Source organism: Chlorocebus sabaeus, chromosome 6 (assembly GCF_047675955.1).
Source record: "Chlorocebus sabaeus isolate Y175 chromosome 6, mChlSab1.0.hap1, whole genome shotgun sequence".
NCBI lineage: Eukaryota > Metazoa > Chordata > Mammalia > Primates > Cercopithecidae > Chlorocebus > Chlorocebus sabaeus.
In genome coordinates, this window is record NC_132909.1 from 56,900,279 (window position 1) to 56,927,176 (window position 26,898).

The 26,898-nt window shown below is 44.5% G+C and overlaps 1 protein-coding gene across 4 annotated transcripts in view; it reads right to left on the reverse strand.

The window, feature by feature from the left end:
* SAFB (scaffold attachment factor B) overlaps positions 1–26,898 on the reverse strand; it is a 45,153-nt gene that overhangs the window by 13,359 nt on the left and 4,896 nt on the right. For all 4 annotated transcript variants that reach the window (XM_007994930.3, XM_007994929.3, XM_007994927.3 and 1 more), the window contains exons 3-13: positions 13,406–13,470; positions 13,118–13,324; positions 9,633–9,695; positions 7,063–7,090; positions 5,609–6,119; positions 5,134–5,183; positions 3,726–3,820; positions 1,551–1,700; positions 1,390–1,472; positions 918–1,057; positions 662–750 (exon numbers count right to left, since the gene is read on the reverse strand). In XM_007994930.3, coding sequence (XP_007993121.1) covers positions 662–750; positions 918–1,057; positions 1,390–1,472; positions 1,551–1,700; positions 3,726–3,820; positions 5,134–5,183; positions 5,609–6,119; positions 7,063–7,090; positions 9,633–9,695; positions 13,118–13,324; positions 13,406–13,470 — 1,481 coding nt within the window. The remainder of the gene's footprint in view (positions 1–661; positions 751–917; positions 1,058–1,389; positions 1,473–1,550; positions 1,701–3,725; positions 3,821–5,133; positions 5,184–5,608; positions 6,120–7,062; positions 7,091–9,632; positions 9,696–13,117; positions 13,325–13,405; positions 13,471–26,898) is intronic.

A 26,898-nucleotide genomic window follows, 5' to 3' on the forward strand; every position in this document is an offset into this window, starting at 1 on the left:
CAAGAGTACAGGAGGGGTCAAGGAGGCTGGAGACGGGCCAGGTCACCATGGCATGCCCCACACTGCTGGGTGTAGGAATGCATCATGGGGAGGTGCTGACACTTTCAGGGTAGACAGGGAACATGGACTGCCACACAGGGAAAAGCCAACTGCTCCCATACGTGAATTTTAAAGTTAGTTTTAGAAAATAAGTAACAGTTATCAGAGCAAAAGTAAGGATAAACGAAAACTTTCTGCATTTCTTAAAATAATTTGAGGCCAGGCGCAGTGGCTCATGCCTGTAATCCCAGCACTTTGGGAGGCCAAGGTGGACGGATCACCTGAGGTGAGGAGTTCGAGGCCAGCCTGGCCAACATGTCGAAACTTTGTTTCTACTAAAAAGACAATGGCATGGGCTTGTAATCTCAGGTACTTGGGAGGCTGAGGCAGGAGAATTGCTTGAGCCCAGGAGGTGGAGGTTGGAGTGAGTCAAGATCGCACCACTGCACTCTAGTCTGGGCAACAGAGCAAGACTCTGTCTCAAAAAAAATAGTTTGAGATCTCTACATTTTTGAAACAGCAGATAAAAGCTTTTTTCAGACGAAGCTTAGTAATTCCCTAAGACGCACACAAATACAAACTGAAAAGAACAAAATACCCTAGTTAGAAAATTAATACTCACTCTCTCTTTGGACCCAGATGTTTTTACACTAATCACAGGCACCCCTTTGGATTTATCCATTACTACAGTCCGCTCGGTCCCTCGACTTCCTACGGAAAAGACAGGGAAAGTGTAAGTGGAAGACCATGAACACCCAGATGAGAAAAATCCTCCCCAACATGAATCCAGTTTGAGTTGCCAGCTAATGACAGCAGAATAACAAACCCCACCAGGCACAGAAACAAGACAGAATCTCCTGGGCTCATCAGCTGCCCACCTGACTTTGTGGCTCGAGAGCGCTCTGAGGGGCCAGGTTTCTGATCATCTTGGTCCTTACTCTTTTCTCCACTTCCGTCTTCACCCTTCTTAGTATCATCTTTTCTGTCACATTTATCGTCCCTCTTAAGGTTTGCAGATCTATAAAAAACAGACGTGTTAGCTGGGCGTGGTGGCTCATGTCTGTATTCCCAGCACTTTGGGGGGATAAGGCGGGCGGATCACATGAGACCAGGAGTTCCAGACCAGCCTGGCCAACATGGCGAAACCCCATCTCTAGTAAAACTGCAAAAATTAGATGGGCGTGGCTATAATCCCATCAAATCAGGAGGTTGAGGCACGAGAATCGGTTGAGCCAGGGAGGCGGAGGTTCAATGAGCAGAGATCTTGCCACTGCACACCAGTCTGGGCGACAGAGTGAGATTCTGTGTAAAACACCCTGCCCCTTTATTGTAGCCAGGGAGGAGAGGTACCTGTCACTGTTGCTCGACTTCTCCTTTTTCCCGTCACTGTCTCTTTTGTCAGAGGTTTTCTTTCCCACAGGTTCATTTTTGGCCTGAAAACGACAATCAAGTGCAAGTATTACCTCATTTCCTAATGTGGGCTATATCCTGGGAAGAAAACGGCCACTCACTTTCTCCACGGAGATCATCTTTCCGTGGAGCTCCGTCTTGTGCAGGTGGTTAATGCATTTCGTGGCCTCTTCTGCTGTGGACATCGTGACAAAACCGTAACAGCGAGCTCCAGGACTCCGGGCATTTGTCACAACCTTGGCGCCCACCACCTCGAAGGAAAGCAGGCAAATACGACTCAGACACGAGGCCCACTGAGCGGGGCATGGGGATATGAACAGCCCACAGGGAAGTCTGCTCATCGGGGGTCCGACAAGTGTTAGACTGGGGACGACAACGCCACTAATGCTTCTGTTTTGCTGTTGTTCCTCCAAGGACCTCTGGCCAGTTCTAATCGCTTGTCTAGTTCCTCAAGGGGACCAGGAGGGCAGTGTAGGGGAAGAGACGAAAGGGAAATGAAACAGGGTTCTGCCAGTGTTCCTTTAATATGGTCTAAAACTTGTGAAGAAATGATTCCAAATATACAGTCATGCTACATAGGTGGCCAATTATGAAGCAATGTAATGTGGGCAAAAAAAAAAAAAAAAGACTTCGGCACAGACTGATCCAAGTAAAGGTCTGTGTGTGAGCCATGCTCTGGAACTCAGATCCGCCCTACCACTGACTGTAACAAAACTCCGTGACGTGTTTCAGATCCTGTAGACACGTCCTTTCCAGTGTACTTGGTTCTCTCAACCACAGCAGGCGGCAGTTAGGGTCGCCCTTTGACGGCAGAAGACACCATGGCTTGTGAAAAGCCCCGCAGGAGCCAGTGGCCATGGCTGGTAATCACGCTCATCATCCCACATGGAATCCTAGTCCCAGAGGACATTCTCAGAGGGGCCTGGTCCTCGACTTAACCCACATCAGGCCTGCTGCGCTCAAGACACTGCAGTCTCCAGGGCGACACTTCCTCACCGAGCACACCCACCCGCTGGGGCCGCCATGGAGTCAGGAAAGGGGGTCGAGCAGAGGAGACTTGGCGCAGGTGTTGCCAGCCACACACCTTGTATCACTGAGGCCCAGGAAGCCCTTAGTTATGTCCGTAATAATGACATATTTAGTTTTATCTTTTTTTTTTTTTGAGATGGAGTCTTGCTCTGTCCCAGGCTAGAATGCAGGGGCGCTATCTTGGGTCACTGCAACTTCCACCTCCAGGGTTCAAGCTATTATCCTGCCTCAGCATCCTGAGTAGCTGGGATTACAGGCATGCGCCACCACACCCGGCTAATTTTTGTATTTTTAGTAGGGATGGGTTTCAGCATACTGGCCAGGCTGGTCTCGAACTCCTGACCTTGTGATCCACCCACCCCGGCCTCCCAAAGTGCTGAAATTACAGGTGTGAGCCAACGCGCCCAGTCTGTTTTATCCTCTTTTAAGTTCTTCGAAGCCAGTATCAGGGAAAACACTTGGTTTTCTGTATTGCAATGTGTTGAACCCTCACTGTGTAACACAAAGGACTGGACTCCTTCCTTTGGCTGTCCCCGAAACTGACTCTGAGAGACGAGGAGCCCTGGATGCATGAGGTTGTTTTGGAGGCAGGTCTGGGAAGCATCAGGGAGGAGGGGAGTGAGAAAGCACAGGGAGGAGGGCCAGGCGGCTGCGCTGGGCACTGCAGGTAGGGGGCTGGTACCATCAGCCCCACCTTCATGGGCTCAGGAAAGGCAGGTGCTGTAGACAAGAGGCAGCTACAACTGCCCCCAGTGGTGAACTGAGGCAGCAACTTTGAGAGGCCCCAGCTGCTGAGGTGAGGTTCAGTCAATGGACGCAACACACCCATGGTCAGGACCCCCATCATCAGACTCCAGGGTCCCTGTTCTGAGTTCTGAGTTCCAGCATCATGAACGCTGTTCTAAGAACACTGGTGCCTCCCAGACATGCTGACCAGCACCCCCGCTGGCCAACCCTGGCAGCCCACCTGAGTGCGACCTCCTGAGGACACAGAAACGGATCCACAAGTCATTACAGGGAAGGGGACAAGCTTGGAGAGAAGGGGGGAAATACAGCAGTGATGTAGGCTTTGGAAGCTTCCACATCACTTTCACCTCTACCCATGGAGGGGTAGACCCTCCCCAACCATCAGCAAGTATAAGCTCCTGGTATCTCTCAAAGAACTCACTGAGGAGAGAGGACCTGCATGTAAAGGCCACCCAACGCTGGTTTCAAAGTATCTTCTCCAGAAAAGCTCTGGCACTTACCTTCCCATATTTGCTGAAAAGATTCTTCAAATCTGTAGCTCTGGTTGTAGAAGAGAGTCCACTAACCCAGAAATTTCTACCACAACTGCTGCGACCTATTTCAAAAGAAAGTTCTAGTAAAAACCCAAATACCCACAAGATCTTGAGTCTTAGAGACAACCTTTCCAAACCAGACATGGTTTCCACTTTTCCTGAGGCAGTGGCAGCACTAAAAGTCACACAGGGCCATGGGCCTGACCACTGTCCTCACCAAGACCCTCTAGTGCAACACCAGGCCCAGCAGCACTGCCACAGGGCCCATCACAATACTGAGTGGGGCTGTCGGGACCAGCTGAGGTTTCCTAAGAAAGCAATTGCGGGCCGGGCTTGGTGGCTCACGCCTGTAATCCCAGCACTTTGGGAGGTCAAGAGTTTGAGACCAGCCTGGCCAACATGGTGAAACCCCGTGTCTACTAAAAATACAAAAAATTATCTGGGTGTGGTGGCGAGCGCCAATAATCCCAGCTACTCGGGAGGCTGAGGCGGGAGAATCTCTTGAACCCACGAGTCGGAGGTTGCAGTGAGCTGAGATCATGCCACTGCACTCCAGCCTGGGCAACAGAACGAGACTCCGTCTCAACAACAATAAAAAAGTGAGCAATCGCTTAATTAGAGGAGAAAGTGCAGTGTGCAAAGGCTATGTAGCAAAACAGCCAAACTTGGTGTCAACAATGCACTGTTTCAGGCCAGGTGCGGTGGCTCAAGCCTGTAATCCCAGCACTTTGGGAGGCTGAGATGGGCGGATCACGAGGTCAGGAGATCCAGACCATCCTGGCTAACACGATGAAATCCCGTCTCTACTAAAAAAAAAAAAAAAATGCAAAAAGCTAGCCGGGCGAGGTGATGGGCGCCTGTAGTCCCAGCTACTCAGGAGGCTGAGAAAGGCGAAAGCCCGGCCAGCGGAGCTTGCAGTGAGCTGAGATCCGGCCACTGCACTCCAGCCCGGGCGACAGAGCGAGACTCCGTCTCAAAAACAAAACAAAAGAAAACAAACAAACAAAAAAATGCACTGTTTTTCTTTCCACCTATAGCTTTTTATCTATCCCATGTTTTTACTCCTGTAGGACACTGATTAAGAAATAATTTGGCAGGGTAAAATTATTTCTCAGTTAATGAATTTAATGAAGGTTACAGAATGAATGTGCTCCCAACACAAAGATCTGCACCAAATCAGCCTAACTCTTAGGACCTGGTATGCTTCCTACAACCCAGAACCTGTAGAGGTAACAGCAGAGAAGGAGAAAGACTGCACAAAAGTCTCAGGAGTCTCCCAGGTAAGGAGCATAGTACGCGATGAACCAGAATCAAATACCCGCCATTGCCCAGGCCATACATGCTCCAAGAGACTGGTGTTGCTGAGGTGACCTACCCTTTTCCTCTTTGGAAAGCCTTTTTGTATCCGAGTCATCTTCGGGAGAACTAGAGACAAAGGACAATGTCACTCCGCAAGGAAGAAGCATGGAGGAAACAAACTCAAAACCATAAAATTCGTGCTGAGGTTGCATACCTACCCGAAATTTAGCTCTGAAAAAATGATACCCCGACAAACTTGTATTGCAAATCTGACCTAACCATAAGATTTCAGACCCACAGGAGTTAATTAATTCTGCTGGGCTAAAGGTAATTAGGAAGAATTAAAGAACACAACCATGATAGGTTGAGAAAAGAAAAAAGATTATGTAATCAGTGTAAAATACACAAAGAGAAACAAAACATTCTTTAGAAGCAAAACTACAATTTCGTCAGTCTGGCTGGCCAATTGCAGAAAAAAACAGCTTATGTGTGTCATTAAATGACCAATGAAAAGGAGATAGCGTCTGGTCTAAAACTGAGAAAAAACAAACCTCATTTTCTGATCAGCGCCCTCACTGGTTGAGGACTCTTTAGGAGCCGGAGGGACTTCATTACAAGCTTCAAAATCAAACTTCCTCCCGTCTTCTTTGCTATCTCTGGCTTCTGGGCTTGCGGCTTCCGTGGGTGCTTCCGCGAGCTCCTCGCTAGAGGCCTCCGCGAGCTCGGAGGCCGCACTACTCTGCTCAACTGCCGGCTCTAGCCCTACAGGCTCACAGTCCGTCCTCTCGCCATCGCCTGGCTGCTCCGCGGGCTCCCTTTTCACTACCGCTAACAGGCTGTCTGCCTTGCTCGACTGAGCGTGTGCTGTTGACTCGCTGGCCAAATCTAAATCACCCTCTTCCGGATGGGCGCTGTCAAATAGGTCCTCTTCCTCCGCAAGCTTTCTGTCTGGCCCCACGCTACTTGTGTCCTGTGCAAATGGCTGCTCCAGCTCGGAACTTTCTTCTTTTACTGGCTCAGATTTACAAGTTTCCCCCAAAATGTCGAGTATTTTCTCATTTTCTACGGATTTAACAGGAATAGAATGGCACAAGGTTTAATTACCAGGGAAATAAAGCAATCACAAATGTGGAACTGGCACGGCTGCCACACTAACACGAAGAGAACTGCTAGCTACACAGAGATTGGAAAACCCGCGGGTACACAAAGTTATACTGGTTACACTACCTGCGCTGCGACCGCCTCTAGGTAAGCCTCTACGCTACACGGAAGAGAAAAGCATCCCAGAGATTTAACCCCCAAAACCTTCTGGCTGATTCTTGACAGTCTTCATTCTGTCGTCGTTTAGATATGACTCTTCCAAATTTAGCTTCCAAAGTCCAAGTTGCTTAACTGAATGTATCACCATTCACTGAACAGCTCAATTTCCAAATTTCTTTGAATTTCTTTTAACAGAACAGTCCAACATGAAAACCAGAATCTCTTCCATCCGTGCTGAGATATTTGCAGTCCAGAAAGTGAACAGTGTTTGGAATTCTCATGAAGACACTCTTTCCTCTTCTGGAATCCAGTTATGTCTCAAATTTATGTTTTAAAATGTATCTCCCTACCACTGCCTGAGCTGCCTCAATTAAAAACCACAAAATTAAGCTACTGCCCAATATCACAAGATCTGTTTTGTGGGTGCAGAGGTATTAGCTCTCAAGAGAGGCATCCGGAACTCTTTCAATGTATGCTTCAATGCTGTTGACATTCAAAAAGGCATGAGATACTTTCATCTCACCAATACATTTTGTAAAATGAGAAGTGAGCCACTTTCACAGATCTGGTGATATGGCTGGGTTTCCAATCTCTATGATCCTGGTAGGTTTTGGATTGTAAACCTTTAGAACAATGTATACTATAGGAAGGCAACTTTTAAAAAAATCAAAGAATTCAAATTAGAGAAGGTGGAAAACTAGAATGGTTCCAAACCCCCGCTGGTAAGTTTTTCATTTAACAGTACCTGGCTCCAGGGATGGCTCTTCAATTTCCTGCAAGAAAAAACGTAAATAAGACTGTGCCAGATGAACGACACCTACAGTTTATTCAAATGAAAACCCAGAATAACTAAAGAGGGAATTAAAAAATATATGGAGGGAAACTCACAAATGCAAGAGGTGGAGAACCTGCTTGTTCTAGGAATGGCTCCACTTCACTCAGCCCACCCTCTGTTCATTCTCCAGGGGCCTGGGACTGGCCTCACTTCGTGGTGAGGCACTCATCGCAGGTGTGCCTGACCCTCTAGATTGAACTCTCAAATTCAAGGAGAGTAGTGTTTTCATTTTTCTACTGTTAGCATCTAGAGGAATGCATGGCACATTAACAGTGCCTTTTTCACTCAATGAAGCTATGATAGCTTTCTGATATTCAAAAGACTGAGAGAATATGGGCCCAGGTGGTATGACTCCTGCTCTTGGCATGGTGGTGCCAACGTGAACACCTCTGTAAATACCCTTCCTTCTTCATCTCCTCTTCCAATCAATGTCCCCACCAGGCCAGCTCTAGAAGTCATTCAGACTCTTCCCAGGAAGCCCTGCCCACTCAGGCTGGTGCTATCCTTGCCTATTGTGGCATCTGGCTGTACTACCCCCATTCCATCTCTCTGCATCTTGTGTCCACAGTAAGCACATGTCCCTCTGTGGCCTTCAGCCTTCAGCCAATGAATCCCTATGCCACCTCCCTCCCTGACAGGTCCAGTCCTCCCCTGCCCCATCCAGCCAAGTCATCCACATCCCTCAGTATCCAGCTCAGTGGCATCTCCTTTCAGGAAGGCTTTCCCTATTTCCCTCTAACCTAACTCCAGCTATGCCCACTAAGCAAAGGAGTTTTTCCCACATGATGTGATCCCCCAGCCTTTATGTTTCCTGTGCATACAAGGTACACTCCTCTAGAATTCCAGTTAACACTGATGAGCACTGATTAGGTTCCAGGCACAAATATAAGCACCTTACATACAAACAGACTCATCATCGGTCACAGGAGGTCGGTCCTAATGGTAGCACCCTTCTTTTTACAGAGTAATAAACTGTCACCAGACAGACTGACTAACTTGCCCAAGGACACACAGCAGGTGGCAAGCAGACACAGACTCTGAGCAAAGGCCATATGAGTGTGAGTCTGCACTGTTAACCATCAGGCCAGGCCCTACGAGCATGGGGAGCATCCTTCCTTCTCATTCATCTGCGTAATGCTGGTAGTTAATGCCACACCTGACACATCACAGGGGCTTCACATATACCCAATAAGTAGGTATGACTGAATTAGAACTTCCCCTGGGAACTGCCCTGCCATTCCAGGATGCTCTATGAAACTGTTATCCTTTCCTCATGGTTTCCCGTATTTTTAATCAGTTTTTTTCCCCATGTACCCTACCCCATACTGGGAATTCAGACCATATGACTGAAGCAAATGATCAATGTTGGCAGAATAATTCTTTCTCATTTTCTCTAAAGAGAAGCAAATACATTCTTATTTGTTTAGGAGAGCTGTAGGTTTCCCATTTTAACATGGGAGACTGTGACCAAGAAAGACCCACGGGAAAAAGTGACAAGATCTGGCTCCTCCTCTCCTTTCTGAGTCGGGAATGGCTGTGTCAATTCGCAAGTGGAGAGACAGCAGCTCTAAAAGCGAACTGGGTTTCACCACGTTTTCTTGAGATTTGCGCCCTTCTCAAGGCTGGAGCTCTGGCTTTCCAATATCTCCCTTGCCCTTGCTTGGCAGAAGCAAATGGAGATCTTTTCCAAGAGGTAATTTCTAATTACAATAGCATAGATGATATTTAAAAAGAAGGGGTCGGGGGAAGGCCAGGCAAAAGCTGGCTCAATCTTCATTTCTCCACAAAAAGTTCTCCTAAGAATTAGACAGCTACCTAAGTGTGTTCTAACAACTTATATCTATGTAGGCTGGGGAAAAAAAGAAACTCAAGATCCACAAATATAAAAATCATACCTAGAAATTCTCAACTCATCTGTTCTCATCTAAGATTTAATATTTACATAGATGCTATTGAAACAGGTAGGATGATACAGTCATTAAAAGAAATCTGGGCTATTTCAGGAAAAAAAAAACTTCCCAAAGACAAGACCAGAACCCCTGAGATCCCACCTTCCCCAGCAGGGCTCTGTCAACCCTCAATCCCCATCTGGGCCCTATTCATCTTTCCCAGGCAGCCATTCCCTCTTGCTGTCTCATCAAATTGTCTTTCTGCAGGGGATGCCACCCGGAGTAGATGAGACAGGCTGCCTTCCCCTCCAGCAATGAAATTAACAAGAATGCCACAAAACATGTCTTTTATCACTGCTGGTAAGCCACAGCGCTTGGAGGCCACTCGTCGAAGCCTAGAGTTAAGTCCCTGGCAATGCGTACATTATATTTGGAGGAAAGCAGAAAGCAAACACCCGCTAACAATCCTGACAAAGGAAACAACTTTTGTGGTGATGATTAGCTGGAATTGGCGTATGGTGTCTGAAATGGTTTCCAGAAATTGTGGTCTGACCTTTCATTCTAAAATTACTGAGACATACAACAGTTTACCTGTAATATAGTGAAGTCAGATGATGAAGTATCTAAATTGTTTATAGTTTCTTTGTCCTCTATCTGTAAAATAAATGGAGAAAATACAGTTCATCACACCAGCAATAATGTAACATAATGGTACATCTGTACAATGAAAAGTGAACAGCTATGAAAATAATTTACAGCAAAATTTTAAACCCAGGGCAGAAATCAAAACACCATTATAGTATAATTGCAGCTAAACTGAAAGAAATGTTGTATGTAAATGTCCACCTGCACATAGACTATGAAATCTACTAATACTAATGGTATCTGTGTAGGTTTTAAAGATGCAAACCAAAGAAAAAAGTCTACAGCAAGCAGAAAAGAGATGAAAATGAGTGCATACTCTCTCTAAGTGGATCTGAGCACAGGGTGAAGGGCTGTTCTTCCAGGAGCAATGGCTAGAGTCCTGCTGAAGTGGAGCCTTCAGCCACCGCTGCTTCCCCAACCTGGATGCTGATGATGTGGGGCCTGCTGCCCCGGGGGTAGGTACCTCCCTCAGTGGAACAGTATCTCCCAGCATGAGGGTGGGGATAGGAGCTCAGGACTGGCAATGTCCTATGCCCTATTTGCAGGGGAAGAATAGCTTTTACTCTAAGAAGTAGGCTCTGCCCAATAAGGCAAAGGATTCCCCAAACAAAGAAAGGGGGTTCAGGTAATTTGTGACTGAAACCAATTTTGGCCGTCTGCTCTAAAGCCGTGAAGTTTCAGATATACTTAGGGGGAGACTTTTTCAGATATTTTATAATCAGCATGTATTTTTATCACTTTTACTTCACTAGGAAAGACATACACATGATCAAAAGACTCAAAAGGTACAAAAGCCCATTCACTGAAAACCACTCTCCACTACTCCTTTCTTCCTGCCATGCAGCTGTCATCACATATGCTACACGTGTTTAAGCGCCAAAGACCATCTCCCCTCTCACATCTGTACGAGGGCCAGCACATCATTCTGAACCCTCCCCAAGCGTCACTTCTCTTTTGGAGATCTTTGAGTTCACACAGACGTGCTTGGTTCATTTTGATGGTTACACAGCAGTAAGAACTCTATTTGTGGTGGTACATTTCATAATTAACTATACGGTGCTTTTTAGACACTAGGCATTGCACTAGGCCAGGGAAACAGTTTGTTGGAGCTGCATAGTAAATTCTTCAGGAATTACAGATGAGTCAGGACTCTCTGACACTAAAGCACAAAAGCAGCCATAGACAACAGTATCAATAGGTGTGGTTGTGTTCTCAGAAAACTTCATTTACACAATGAGACCCTGTCTTGAAAAAAAGCAAAACAAAGCAAAAACAAAACCCAAAACAAAAACAAAACAAAACAAAAAAACCCCAGGTGACAGCCAACTTGACGACTTCTGCTTTAAGTGTATGATAAACATCTATCCATTGAATCTTCCGAAAATCTCTTGCAAGGGAGGAGCACAGGTTAAGGAGTTTGTCCAGGGACACACAGAAATTGATCCATCTCCAAAAATCTACCTCATCTGAACTTTTTTTTTTTTTTTTTTTTTTTTAAACAGTCTCACTCTGCCACCCAGGCTGGAATACAGTGGCATAATCCTGGCTCACTTCAACCTCCACCTCCCTGGTTCAAATGATTCTCCTGCCTCAGCCTCCTGAGTAGCTGGGATTACAGGCGTGAGCCACCGTGCCCAGCCAAGCCACCGCACCTGGCCTCAACTCTTAAAACGATACCGCTTCCAGGCATTTAGGATGTTTCCAGCTTTTGTTACAGAATGTATTATTTTCTACTTACGAGGGAAAAAAACAACCTTAAGATGCAGTCATTTAGGAAGAGTAAGTAACTCCTGCTGCTGTGCAAGTGTTTCTGCTACTCCTTTTTAGAAGCTGGTGAATGGGACTCACCAAAAATTGCACTCCCTATTTGTATCAGAATAACTCTCAGCCACTTCTCAGACTCAAATCCTCCATTTAAATATGACAATCTGCTACCTCTAAGGATACTTGGAATCAGTTCCAAGAGGAAATGCAAAAGCATTCTGAGGAAATGCAGAAGTGGATTGACTGGCATACAACAAGGCTTCCGTCTCCCAAGACTGCTTGAGAAGTGCTCACTGTGGAAGACCTGAGGACCAGGATAAGAACAGGGCCCCCCACCAGTCAACACAGAAAGGGCCCCACAGAGACGCTCCACGGCTTCTCATATGCATCACCTTTTCTGTCTGACAAATATTAATCATCAGGTAAATGAAATTAGTATCAAATAATGGCACCAAGACAATGTCGTACGTGAGTTAAGTACATGGCCTCTGGAATTAGCCTGATCTTAGTTCTTACTCTGTTACGAGCTGTGCGTCATCTGGAGATATTTTAGTCCTTGCCTTCCCAATTTCCTCAACTGAAAATGGGGACAACAGCACCTCATGTTGCTATTAAAAGAATTAAAGGGCACAAGCTGGGCTTGGTGGCTCACACCTATAATCTCAGCACTTTGGGCGTCTGAGGCAGGTGGATCACCTGAGGTCAAGAGTTCAAGACCAGCCTGGCCAACATGGTGAAAACAGTCTCTACTAAAAACACAAGAAAATTAGTCGGGCTTGGTAGTGGGCGCCTATAATCCCAGCTACTCACTCGGGAGGTGAATCACTTGAACCCAGGGAGCGGAAGTTGCAGTGAGCGGAGATTGCGCCACTGTACTCCAGCCTGGGCAACAAGAGCAAAACTGTCAAAAAAAAATAAAGAGAGAGAGAGAAAGAGAAAAAGAGAGAAAGAGAGAGAAAGAGAGAAAGAAAGAGCATAATGCCAATGCCTAGCAGGTAGTATTCAGGAAATACTACCCACTATAATCTTACTATCCATCTGATATGTTTTTAACAGGAAAAAAGCTTAGGTTTAAAACCAGTATCAAGGTTAATATTAGAGGTTAACTCTTAAGATAGATATCAATTGGTGGTGGTTCTTTTTTTTTTTTTTTTTTAAAGCAAGAAATGGGCTTCTGTCAGACTCTGCCACCCAGGCAGGAGTTCAACTGCACAATCATAGCTTAGTACAGCCTTGAACCCCTGGGCTGCTCCTTCTGCCTCAGTTTTCTGAGTCACTGGATTACAGAAGTGCATCAAGGCACCCAGCTCAACAACTGCTTCTTAACAGGAAAACACCAACTTCTAACCTCTTCCTATTTCAGTGTTTTCAAGGTACCTAGGCCATAACACCACAGATCAAGTCCTGCAACAGGAAGGGTATGAACGGATGTCCTCAAAACATCTCATACTGTATGCCGCAAATGGATTGCAAGTACATGTGTATGTTGTAAGACATCACTTTTCAACAAAACAAATTGGTTCAGAATCATCTGAACCAACTGACCCTTATTCTACTGAACTGGCATTACAGAACAACTTACTTCCCAATATGAAACGGATCATCTCTTTTTAATTGTGGAACTGATACATTCAGGGCACATTCTAGAGACACTGCCGGTTACCTACAGCATGTTCCTGAAGCTGCTCCGGAAGCTCTTTCATTTCCCCCTCGACTAGCTCTCTACTATCCGACAGGGACTCCTGGAGGTTATCAGCATCATCGTCTTCGACACAATCTGCAACGCTTCCATTATCAATTTCTGCTTCATCCAACACACTGATATCCATGATGTCGATGTCCTGCAAGTTCTCCAGACTGGTCTCAACATCCTCCTGTGACACAACCAGACCGAACCATCATGTGATTGCCACTGGCCCATCTACCACGCTACTCACTCGCAAGGCTGCACATACCTGTCCATCCCCAGAGTTTTCCTCCAGCCCGTTATCTTCCACACCCTCTTCTTCTGGTTTGCGTCCTGAAGACAGAATCATTTACAGCATGAGATCAAATGATACGCACTTTACAGAAGCAACAATGCCCTGAGCACTACACGAGTGGTCACTTTATAAACATCTGAGACACTTCGCTACTTAGGGACACTTCCTAATCCAGGAATGAGGCCATTCTGGACAAGACAGCCCTGCTCCACCCCCAAGCAGAAGAGGTTCTGTTCTTGTCTGAGCTGTGGAAGTGCAGAAAATAGGTTCTTAGTAAGGTTGAACAGGATCAGAACTGTCCTCAGCTTTGCCCTTCTTCCCATCTCAAGTGTCCCTGTTTGAGGGAAAAAGCATTTGTTTCAAGTGTGCTGCCTTTTAGTTAAGGAACATGTTTTCCCACAGAAACTGTGCACGCCCGAGTATGCACATCTTTAATGCTTAAAAAGAAAAAAGAAGGGCCAGGTGCGGTGGCTCACGCCTGTAATCCCAGCACTTTGGGAGGCCGTGGCGGGCAGATCACCTGAGGTCAGGAGTTCAAGATAAGTCTGGAAAACATGGTGAAACCCTACCTCTACTAAAAATACAAAAAATTAGCTGGGCGTGGTGGCAAGCGCCTGTAATCTCAGCTACTTGGGAGGTGGAGGTTGCAGTGAGCCGAGACTGTGCCATCGCACTCCAGCCTGGGCAACAAGAGTGAAACTCCGTCTCAAAAAAAAAGAGAGAAAAACAAAAAACCCACGTACTATCAAGATACTCCAGAGGGGCTGGAAGCAGCGGCTCATGTCTGTAATTCCAGCACTTTGGGAGGCTGAGACAGGTGGATCACTTGAGGTCAGGAGTTTGAGACCAGCCTGGCCAACATGACGAAACCCCATCTCAACTAAAAATACAAAAAACTAGCTGGTTGTGGTGGCGGATGCCAGTAATCACAGCTACTCGGGAGGTGGAGGCAGGAGAATCACTTGAACTCTGGAGGTTTAGGCTGCAGTGAGCCGAGATCGCGCCACTGCACTCCAGCCTGGGTAACAGAGCAAGACTCTGTCTCAAACAAAACAAAACAAAAAGAAAAAAAAAAAAAATGCAGAGGAAATGTATAAGTTTTTTTAACTTATACATTTCCATCAACAGTGAATTAAAAAGTGCCAATCTTGTGCGCCTGTAGTCCCAGCTACTCGGGAGGCTGAGGCAGGAGAATTGCTTGAACCCCGGAGGCAGAGGCTGTGGTAAGCCGAGATCACGCCACTGCACTCCAGCCTGGGCAACAGGGCGAGACTTTGTCTCAAAAGAAAAAAAAAAAAGAAAAAAGAAATGCCAATCTTTCTTGAATCTGTTAAAAATTTGCTGTTTTTCTTCATCTTTGCCAATGTGCTAGGTAAGAAAAAGAATACTGTTTTAACACAAATTCATCTCCTGACTACTCAAACTGCTTTGTCATTTGCTTTTTGTTGTTGATTACCTGTACTTTTCTAAAAATTTCTGATTTACACCCCCCAACCCCACTATTTAAAAATGTCAGCTCTGGACGGGCACGGTGACTCATGCCTGTAATCCAGAATTTTGGGAGGCCGAGGTGGGCAGATCATGAGGTCAGGAGTTCAAGACCAGTCTGACCAACATGGTGAAATCCTGTCTTTACAAAAAAAATACAAAAATTAGCCAGGCCTGGTGGTGCATGCCTGTAATCCCAGCCACTCGGGAGGCTGAGGTAATCTCCTGAACCGGGAGGTGGAGGTTGCAGTGAGCTGAGATCACACCAATGCACTCCAGCAGGAATAACAGAGCGAGGCTCCCTCTTAAAAAAAACTTCGGCTCCATCCCCCATCATTTGAAGTTTATATATCATGTGTACAAAGCGTATTTTCCCAGTTATTTACTAGTCTTTTAATTTTGTTTACAGGTTTTGAGTACACTTCACTGTTTTTTTTGGGTTTTTTTTGCGGGGGGGATGGAGTCTAGCTCTGTCATCCAGGCTAGAGTGCAGTGGTGCGATTTCAGCTCACTGCAACCTCTGCCTCCTGGGTTCAAGCAATTCTCCTGCCTCACCCTCCTGAGTAGCTGGGATTACAGGCACCTGCCACCATACCCAGTTAATTTTTGTATTTTTAGTAGAGAAGGGGTTTCACCATGTTGGCCAGGCTGGTCTCAAACTCCTGACCTCAGGTGATCCACCCGCCTCAGTTTCCCAAAGTGCTGGGACTACCCTCGTGAGCCACTGCACCGGCCCATTTCACTCTTATGTGGCCAAAGTTTTTAAAATGTAAATGGTTTGGCTGGGCGCGGTGGCTCACACCTGCAATCCCAGCACTTTGGGAGGCCGAGGTGGGTGGATCATGAGGGCAGGAGATAGAGACCATCCTGGCTAACATGGTGAAACTATTAAACTACTAAAATTCCAAAAAAAAAAAGGCCGGATGTGGTGGCGGGCACCTCTAGTCCCACTCGGGAGGCTGAGGCAGAAGAATGGCGTGAACCTGGGAGGCGGAGCTTGCAGTGAGCTGAGATTGCACCACTGCACTCCAGCCTGGGTGACAGAGCAAGACTTCGTCTAAAATGGGGGAAAAAAAAAAAAAAAGTAAATGGTTTATACCTTCATGCTTGGATGTCCTCTTCCACACTGAAGGCTAAATAATATACCTGTATTTAGTTCTTTTGAGGTTTTAAACATTTATTCTGTTTCATGTTGAGTGAGACTATTCTCCCAATAGTTGTCCCATTTGGAAACTGATTTCCCAGCACCACTGACTAAATAGTACTTGACCCCGACACCAATTTGAAATGTTGGCTTCCTCAATATTATATTTGTATTTATATCTGGGATTACTTGTTTCTATTCTCTTCCACTGATGTTATTGTTCTAGTTTTAGATATGTGGCATTACCATGTTTTTCTAAATAGAAGATACTTGCTGGGTGTGGTGGCTCATGCCTATAATCCCACCACTCTGGGAGGCCGAGGTGGGTGGATCACTTGAGGTCAAGAGAAGAGTTTGAGACCATCCTGGCCAACATGGCAAAACCCCGTCTCTACTAAAAATACAAAAAATTAGCCAGACGTGGTGGCAGACGCCTGTAATCCCAGCTTGAGCTGAGGCAGGAGAATCGCTTGAACCTGGGAGGTGGAGATTGCAATGAGGCGAGAACACACTATTGCACTCCAGCCTGGGCGACAGAGCAAGACAGACTGTCTTTAAAAAAAAAAAAAAAAAGGAATAAAGAAAAAAGAAAAAGAAAAGACTAAGATTAACTATAAGAAAAAGAAACTAAAGACGATTGGAAGGTATGGCTTAACTCCAGGTTTTTCTTCAAGAGTTTAGTAATTTTAGGCCGGGTGTGGTGGCTCACACCTATAATCTCAGCACTTTCGGAGGTGGAGGTAGGTGGGTCACCTGAGGTTAGGAGTTTGAGACCAGCCTGCCCAACATGGTGAAACCCTGTCTCTACTAAAAATACAAAAATTAGAAGGACATGGTGGCAGGTGCCTGTAATCCCAGCTACTCGGGGGGTTGAGGCAGGAGAATCACTTGAACCCAAGAGGCAGAGGTTGCAGTGAGATGAGATTGTACCACTGCATTCTGGTGTGGGTGACAGAGAGAGACTCCATCTCAAAATAAATAAAATAAAAAGAGTTTAGTAATTTAAAAAAATGTGAAAATCAAGAGGCTGCATACCTTCTTAGGTTCCTATTTCTCCTGTCAGTCAACAACGCCAAAAACAGGGAAGTCATTTCCCGCAACTGTCCTTGTGCAACCTCCCAATTTTTCTTACTAATCGATGATTTATAACATTTGCAACAGTTCACAAGGGCAGGCATGCTGGCACCTTCATCCAAACAGCACTATTAATATGGTCATTTGCTTTTTCATATAAATGATAAAATGAGTGGAGAACAGAAAAATGTAAACGACGATACTAGAAATAACAGAACTGAAGCAAAAATGGAAGTCCTTAGGCATGGCAAAAATGAAATTTCTGGTGTCAAGAATAGACGAGCTCAAATTAAACTCTTTGACTATCTTCCATGTGAAGAATAAAATCACATGGATGAAATCCATGAAATAGACTCTGGAAGACCACATCTCAAAGGCAAGGCATAACGTAGCATCGTTTCGTGTTTTAGAGCTACTGCCAGCATAGCTTCCTAGCATCCTTATGGAAGATAGTGCTCAGCTTTTTGAAGAACGTGGGAGAAAAGTCGATCAGCCACACAGCCCTGGGAAAACTACTTCCTGCCAGGCTTCCTTCCCAACGTGAAGAATAGTCTCTTTTCGCTTTATTTTCTTTCTTTCTTGTTTTTTTGAGACAGGGTCTGACTCCGTCATCAAGGCTGGAGTGCAGTGGTGTGTCTTGGTTCACTGCAGCCGCTGCCTGGCTCCTTGGGAGACTGAGACAGGAAAATCATTTGAACCCAGGAGGCGGAGGTTGCAGTGAGCTGAGATTGTGTCACTGCACTCCAGCCTGGGTGACAGAGTCAGACCCTGTCTCAAAGGGAGAAAAAAAAAAAAAAAAAAAGTGGACAAGACAATAATTTGTCTATACTAGAAACTATTCTTGTAACTGGATAAATATGTAATATACTGGGGGGAGAAAAAAAGAAAAGTCAAAGACAAAAATTCCACACCTAATTATTTGTATTGTGATTGAGGCTTAAAATATTCTAATTCCATTCATATTTGTAGAATTACCTTATTTACAAAGATAGGGGACTATCAAACTAATAACAAAATTCAATACATGATGTTTTGGTCAGCTGGCTGGGAAATCCATCCCATTTTATACCATTATTTCTTTGGCAAAACATGCCTCAAGGTATAAAAAACAGTTGGAACTCAACCCAGTGGTCTCTGTAAACATGCTGGGAAGAGATACCAGAGCACTACCACAGAATGATTATATTTGATAAAGTTGATACAATTCTATGATACATACATTGGTTTCTGTCCAATTCTATTCCAGATACTAGGAAAAATCTACGTAACTTATCAGAAACTTGCTGCCCTTCATACGGTGTTTCTTTCTTCCTCAGGAGGGGTACTAGATTTTCATCAAACAGAATCAGGGTTTTCTACGTCTATGACCACTTTTCTCCCAAGCAGTATGTACAGGTACACTGCAGCCAAATCCTTCTTAGGAGAAGACTCCCCCAAGGTAAAAAGTAACTGGAAACGTCTAGAGAACATGCAATCTTCAAAATGTTTAATCTTCAATGTATAAAGCACATGCCTGACTGGAATGTTTATTAATCATCACTACTTGAGGAAAGACACTATCCTCCAGAGAAGAAAAACAACATGTCTAAAAAAGTGAATGCAAATAGGAAAAGTATAACTCTCTAGCAAAAACTAAAGAGTCACTGAGCCCCTCGAATCCTTCTACCTCAGCTCTTCACCCTAGTTTGTAGTCTCAGCTATAGGCATGACCGTGGTGGCCTCTATCGCCTGCTTGTAGCTCCCTGCCTGGGATTCCATCTCTTCCCTTCTGTTAAGCTTCTGCCTCAGAGACTGTCTTACCTCATCGCTGACTCTGCTGCCCTGGACTTCTGCTGAGATGCTCCCATAGTACCCAGGGCCACATGTGGGTGGTTCATTACTTTTTGATTTGATTACACAAACACACTTCCCTAATTATGCAAATATACCCATTAAACTTTACTGCAGTAACAGAAGATTCATCCTCCTAAGTACAGGAAGTATAAAGCTATTCATACCTTCCCCTTTCCCCACTTTCCTCATAAGAGGTTACTAACGTTCCTAGGTTGGTGGTGCTTCAGGACATCGTCTTGAGTCTACATACATTATAAAACACACATGGAAATAAGCTTGTGATGAGATGAAATCTTACTGTGAGTAATGACAGCAAGTTACAGAAACTACTAACACGCCATGGACATTTTTATGTATTGCATATTGATCCACCTCCATCTTTGACTCCATGCTATGGCAGTTCTCCATGTTAGCTGCCTTCTCAAAAAGGCTGTAGCAATTTATTGTCTCCAACACCTACACCTTCCCCAATACCCTTGCCAATGTGGAAGAACAGGAACTGTATAAAAGAAAATTTTTTTGAGACGGAGTTTTCGCTCTTGTTGCCCAGGCTGGAGTGCAGTGGTGTAATCTCGGCTCACCGGAACCTCCACTTCCCAGGTTCAAGCGATTCTCCTGCCTCAGCCTCCCAAGTAGCTGGGAGTACAGGCACGCGCCACCATGCCCGGCTAATTTTATATTTTTTTGTAGAGATAAGGTTTCTCCATGTTGACCAGGTTGGTCTCAATTTACCTCAAGTGACCCGCCCACCTCAGCTTCCCAAAGTGCTGGGATTACAGGTGTGAGCCACCGCACCTGGCGGAACTGTGTACATTTTTACCAGTTTGATAGGCAAAACTCTTATGTCATTTCAAAATTTGCTTTTCTCCAATTACCAGCAATAGAATCTTTCGGTCTCTAGGCCACGTCTGCTTTTTCATTTATCTGTGAATTGCTTGTTTATAGTCTTTGCTCCTTGTTGACTGAGTTGCCTGTTTTCCTTACTGATTTGTCAGAATATTCAATGCTTTCTGGATTATTAGTCTCTTCTTTATTCTGTGCTATAATATTTTTTTCCCAGACTGTTGCATACCTTATGGATATCTTTTCTTAACAGAGGCTTAAAACTTTTATGTAGCGAAATTTCTCTTTCTTTGTTGTTTCTCAGTTTTATTCTTACTTCAGGTCTTCCTTATTACTATATTATAAAAAGTACTAAACTAGCTGGAAATTTCTATTTTACACAAGAAGAGATAAGATTAGAGCTTTCCCCCACCACCAAATGAACAAACCCTCAAACTTTCTATTGTTTGCAATATCCTATCATCAGAATTAGAAGAAATCCCTGTATTTCCCTCCCAGAATTTTAGTTTTTCTTGTGCATTTTCTTTTTAGATTATAGAACACATTATAAAATTTCCTTTTAGGTTACTCTGGAGAAAATTGACAATTTTCTGATAAAAAGTCATCACATCTAGGAAAATTTTCTCAAATTAGTCATTTCGCAGGACTTGAAAATTTCCTGTTAGTTGTATTTACTATTTAAGAACGTTATGTACATTTCAATGTCAATCTGGCAGCGTGCTTAATTCTTTGATTCACTGATGATATAACTGTCACCTCAAAAATCCTGGAGAATCAAGTGATTAATTGTAACCAGCTCGCAAGTTTGGCAAACTTCATGAGGGCTTTGTCACCTTTCTTAAGTTGTCTTTGGCTTGCTTCGGATTGATTTAATGGTACTTAATTTCATGAGGTACAGTCAGCCTGGTAGATCTCACAAACCAAGCACTGGCCCAGAGCTGACATCCTAGCAGCAAAAGTACATCCAAGTTCCAAGACCCTGATTTCTAATAGCACTCCTCAGAAGGGCCCAGGGCACTTGGAAGAAATGGCTGATCCCGGGGATAGGGCAGGAAAAGCATAAGATGAGACTCAAGTACCCTCCCATTCCAGAAGGTAAAAAACTGTCCAAAGAATGACATGGACATGTGGAAATGACAGGGAAGCCTGCCGGACAGGGCTTCCAACGGAATGTTTTGCACATTGTAGTAAATAAACATAAAGGCTTTCAACCTATGGAATAAAATAATCTAAGTTCACACAGATAAATGAGGAAGAAGGGCAAGCTATTCCTTATGGCAGTAAACCAAGTAATAAACAAACAATAACAAAATTAAAAAATCACCATTTGGCAACCACCAGAATAAATGAATGGAGAGGAAGTGGCGGTTGCTGAAACTAATGGAGGATGAGCAGGATATTTACACAGTCTCAAAGTATCTTCCCCACAAATGTAACTATGAAAAAGAAGACAGTAACTTTCCAGTGGAGAAACCTGGCCAATTGCATTTAAAGTCAGTTAACATGGCCAGTAACGGCTCAAACTAATAGCATGTGACTCTGGATAGCACACTCTGATGACAATATAGGCTGGGCTTGGTGGCTCATGTCTGTAATCCCAACTCTTTGGTAGGCCAAGGTGGGAGGACCATTTGAGCACAGAAATTCAGGGTTGCAGTGACCTACGACTGTACAACTGCACTCCGGCCTGGGCAACAGGGCAAGACCCGGTTTCAAAACAAAACAAAAAACAGGAATACAACATGTCTGCTGTATTTCTGACAAGCGTATAACTTGATCCTTATTATGGGGCGGGGAGAACCCAAAACAATTCAAATAGAAAAACAAGATACAAAATAAGTGTAAGTGTTCAAGATTAAAGAAAACTAAGGAAACATGATGACTTGATGCAATGCATGACTCTGGACATTTTTTGTCTGAGTTACAGAGAACACTATCGGAACAAACTACTGAATCTAAATGAGGACTAAGATGAGATGGCAGTATTGTATCAATGCTAATTTCTTCATCTGGACATCTACAGTTAGGTAATATCCTTGGCTTTACCGCAGTATGTAGGGCAAAGGGGCATATGCGCCTTACAACTTGCCAAGCGGCATAGTAAAAATATACATACAGGGAGAGAAAAGGATAAGGCAAACGTAGTCAGATGGCAACATTTGGGGACTCTGGGTAAAGGGTTTATGGGAATTCCTTGCATTATTCTTGCAACTTAATTAAGTGTGAAATTGCCAGAATGAACAAAAACGAAACAAAACAGGCCAGCAGCACAGGACTGGGTAATACTTAACCAAGCAAACAGGCCAACTTTGCATCTCCAGTTACAAAACATTCTCAAACACCATAAAACATCCTATTAATTTGTACTTTGTGATAATGTCACTACAAATAAATTCAGTTTCCTGGTAATTATTTTATTTTTTCGAGACAGGGTCTTGCCCTGTTACCAAGGTTGGAGAGCAATCACAGCCCAATCATGGTTCACTGCAACCTCAAATTCCTGGACTCAGGTGATCCTCCACCCTTAGTCTCATGAGTAGCTGGGACTACAGGTGCATGCCATCACACCTAATTTTTCTAATTTTTTGGAGAGATGGGGTCTCACTATGTCACCCAGGCTGCTCTCCAACTCCTGGGCTCAAGTGATCCTTCCGCCTCGGCGTCCCAAACTGTCGGGCTTACAGACGATAGCCATCTCGCACAGCCCCTAATAATTATTTCAAGAGTCTGCTAAACACATCAGTTGTGGAGGAGTACTGAGATTACTTGAGATATGCTTTCTGTAATTTTAAAGCATTTTGAATTCATACATTACAGCGGTCACTCTATTTTCAGTTAAAATCTTGATAAAACCTACCGATAGGTTTATCGTAGTTGAAAGTAGTTGAAAATAATTAAGAAAACTTATATACCTGCCCTATTAGATATCAAAATGTACTGTAAATTTCTAGAATAAAACTGATTACAAGAAGCAAAACAAAACAACAAATGAGACACAAAAGAGCTAGTATTGCATGGCTCCATTTTACATGAAGTTCTAGAACGGATAAAACTAATAGTGAAAGTAATCACAACAGCGACTTTTATTTTTGCAGGGGCGGGGAGGGGAGATGCACTGGGAGGGGCAGAAGTGATCTTTCTGATGACAAATGTTTCTTTTCTGTTTTTTTGAGACAGAGTCTTGCACTGTTGCCCAGGCTGGAGTAAACTGGCGTGATCTCAACTCACTGCAACCTCGGCCTCCCAGGCTCAAGTGATTCTCCTGCCTCAGTCTCCCAGTAACTGGGATTACAGGCACCCACCACCACGCCCAGCTAATTTTTGTATTTTTAGTAGAGACGGGATTTCACCATGTTGGCCAGGCTGGTCTTGAACTCCTGACCTCAGGTGATCTGCCCACCTCAGCCTCCCAAAGTGCTGGGGTTACAGGTGTGAGCCACTGCACCCAGGCTAAATGTTTCATATTTTGATCCCTACTACCTCACACCACATGCAAAATACATTCTAAATGAATTAAACCTCCAAATGTAAAACGTAAAAATAAAACCATAAATCTTATTCTCTCTATATATAACATAGTGTAATATATATATATATATATATATATATATATATATATTTTAGACGGAGTTTCACTCGTTGCCCAGGCTGGAGTGCGACAGCGTGATCGCGACTTACTGCAACCTCCACCTCCTGGGTTCAAGCGATTGTCCTGCCTCAGCCTCCCAAGTAGCTAGGATTACAGGCACTGGCCACCACACCCAGACAATTTTTTTATTTTTAGTAGAGACGGGGTTTCACCATGTTGACCAGGCTGGTGTTGAACTCCTGACCTCAGGTGACCCACCTGCCTTGGCCTCCCAAAGTGCTGGGATTACAGGCATGAGCCACCGCACCTGGCCTTAGAGTCCTATTTTTTTATAATTTAAAAGCAAAGAAGTCCTTTTAAAGCACAACATAAAATCTAGAAGCCTAGTGATCAAAATACCACAAGTCGAATCAAATGACAGATTAAAACAATAGGAACATTTTATATAGAGTCCTTTTAACTCAATAAGACAAACAACCCAGCACAGAAATCAGCAAAGGGCATGAAAAGGCCATTCAGACAACACAAATGTCCAATTATCAGAAGCAGTATAATCTGTGAAGAAATGCAAATGAAAGTCTCACCTGCAGAAAAATGCATATAAATACAATGAAATACTTTTCTTCTATTTAACAGGCAAACAAGGTAAGTTTGATGTTGAGTTGAGTGAAACAGGCACTCTCACCCACTGTTGGGAGGGTACAACCTGTTGGGACAGCTTTTTGTTTTTGGTTTTGTTTTGTTTTTTTTTTTTTGAGACAGCCTCACTCTGTCGCCCAGGCTGGAGCACAGTGGCACTATCTCGGCTCAATGCAACCTCAGCCTCCCAGGTTCAAGCTATCCTCTTGCCTTAGCCACCTGAGTAGCTGGGATTATAAGCGCCCACCACCACACCTGGCAAATTTCTGTATTTTTAGTAGAGACGGGGTTTCACCATGTTGGCCAGGCTGATCTTTTGATCCGCCCACCTCAGCCTCCCAAAGTGCTGGGATTACAGGCGTGAGCCACTGAGCCTGGCTCGGACAGCTATTTGTAAACTAACTATGTGAAAATAAAACGCCATATCCTTGGACTCTAGAATTTTCCTTTCACTGAGTTATCAAAAATTATATTACTTTGACCACACAAAGGTATTTATCTCTGGTTTGTGCAAACACTGAACACTGGAAGTACCGAGTGCTAATTGGAAACAAAGATCTCCAAACGTCTAGTAATAAAAAGACTGATGGGCTAAATTGCCTTATATTTACTCATGTTATTTTCTACAAGTCCAAGCAACAGGAGGCTCGGGCAGTCCTAAATACTTTGTGGACTCCAGAAGATTATTAGCCTGTTACAGCAGGCTATTATGAGATTTTGTACAGCAAGATCAGGGGTTTTTTAAAGAGAAAAATATATGCATACAGGTGTGTGTATACACCCTTATCTTTACTTTTTTCCTTTCTCACTCTGTGCCCAAGCTGGAGCGTAGAAGCACACTCACAGCTCACTGCAGCCTTGACCTCTTGGGCTTAAGCAATCCTCCCACCTTGGCCTCCCTAGCAGCTAGGACTACAGGTGTGTGCCACCATGCCCGGCTCACTGACTTTTAATATTTTGTTTTTCTAGACACAGGGTCTTGCTCTGTAACCCAGACCTAAGTTTACTTTTAAACATTATACATACACACAAAGTCTGGAGAAGTATGCCTAACTTTTAGTAGTGGGCTGCTCCCTGACTGTGAAGAAACTTCTGCTTTTTTTTTTTTTTTTTTTTGAGACGGAGTCTCGCTCTGTCGCCCAGGCTGGAGTGCAGTGGCCATCTCAGCTCACTGCAAGCTCCGCCTCCCGGGTTCACACCATTCTCCTGCCTCAGCCTCCCGAGTAGCTGGGACTACAGGTGCCCGCCACCGCGCCCGGCTAGTTTTTTGTATTTTTTAGTAGAGACGGGGTTTCACCATGTTAGCCAGGATGGTCTCGATCTCCTGACCTCGTGATCCGCCCGTCTCGGCCTCCCAAAGTGCTAGGATTACAGGCTTGAGCCACCGCGCCCGGCCGAAACTTCTGCTTTTTACTCCCATGCATGTATTTTAAAACCTGGCGGGCACAGTGGCTCACACCTGAAATCTAAACGCTTTAGGGGACTGAGATGAAAGCACTGCTTCAGCCCAGGAGTTAAAGGCTGCAGTGAACCATGACTGTGCCACTACACTCCATCTGAGGGACAAAGTGAGAACCCATCTCAAAAACAAAACAAAAAGACCAACAAAAGCCTGTAGTACAAGTACTTGCATTTGTCAGAAGAAAAAGGAAAACAAAAGAGATCCACAGGCTCTATTTTTTCCTATTACAATTTCTTTCCCCATTGATTTTCTAGGACTCTTTCCCTTGGCAGAAGTTTACTTGAGTAAAGGCAAAAACATGCAATATATCATGAGCCACAGAAGTGACTTCGTTCTGCTGTTCTCCCAGCGCTTACCCCAAACACTGTGGCTGACACTGGGGCCCGCCTCTCAGATATTTAAACCCAATACTTCACCACCAAGTATTAGTTATGATCCCATTTAGTTTTGGGCCCTAAGAACCAGGCCTTCAATTACAGGTTGGGCATCCCTATCTGAAACTCTGAAATCTTCTGAGCACTGACATATCATCACAAACAGCAAATTCCACACCTGATATGCGGTGGGTTGCAGTCAAAATGTTAGCGAAAGCTTTGTTTCATGCACAAAATTATAAAAAATATGGTATAAAATTATCTTCCAGTATAGAAGAAACAAACTTCTTGTTTAGATTTGGGTCCCAATCCCAAGATTATCTCATTATGTGTATGAAAATACTGCACAAAATCCAAAAAACGAAACCTTTCTGGTCACAAGCATTTCAGATAGGGAAAACTCTACATGAACCAAGAGAACATTCGGTCCACAAGCCCAACTTCAGCTGATTCTTTTTTTTGTGGGGATGGAGTCTTGCTGTCGCCCAGGCTGGAGTGCAGTGGCATGATTTGGGCTCACTGCAACCTCCACCTCCCGGGTTCAAGCAATTCTCCTGCCTCAGCCTCCTGAGTAGCTGGGATTACAGATGCCCGCCACCATGCCCGGCTAATTTTTATATTTTTAGTAGAGACGAGGTTTCATCATGTTGGCCAGGCTGGTCTCGAACTCCTGATCTCAGGTAATCAGCCCGCCTCAGCCTCCCAAAGTGCTGGGATTACAGGCGTCAGCCATGGCGCCCTGCCTTGGCTGATTCTTAAGCCATTAGTTGAGTGTTACCAAGTTAAACCATCGAAGGGGAAAGAAACATAAACAAGATACAGCCCTAGTCCTCAACAATCTGGTCTTGACAGAAGGCAAGATGACATAAATATTAAACCAAGGTATAAGGAACTATGCCACGGGAAGACAGAGGACCCAAGGAGACGAGTTGCTATTGGTGGGATGGATCAGTTGTCTTTTGAGGAACTAGGTCTCTAAGGCAGACAGATGGGGAAGGGTGGGCAGAGCGACGTCACAGA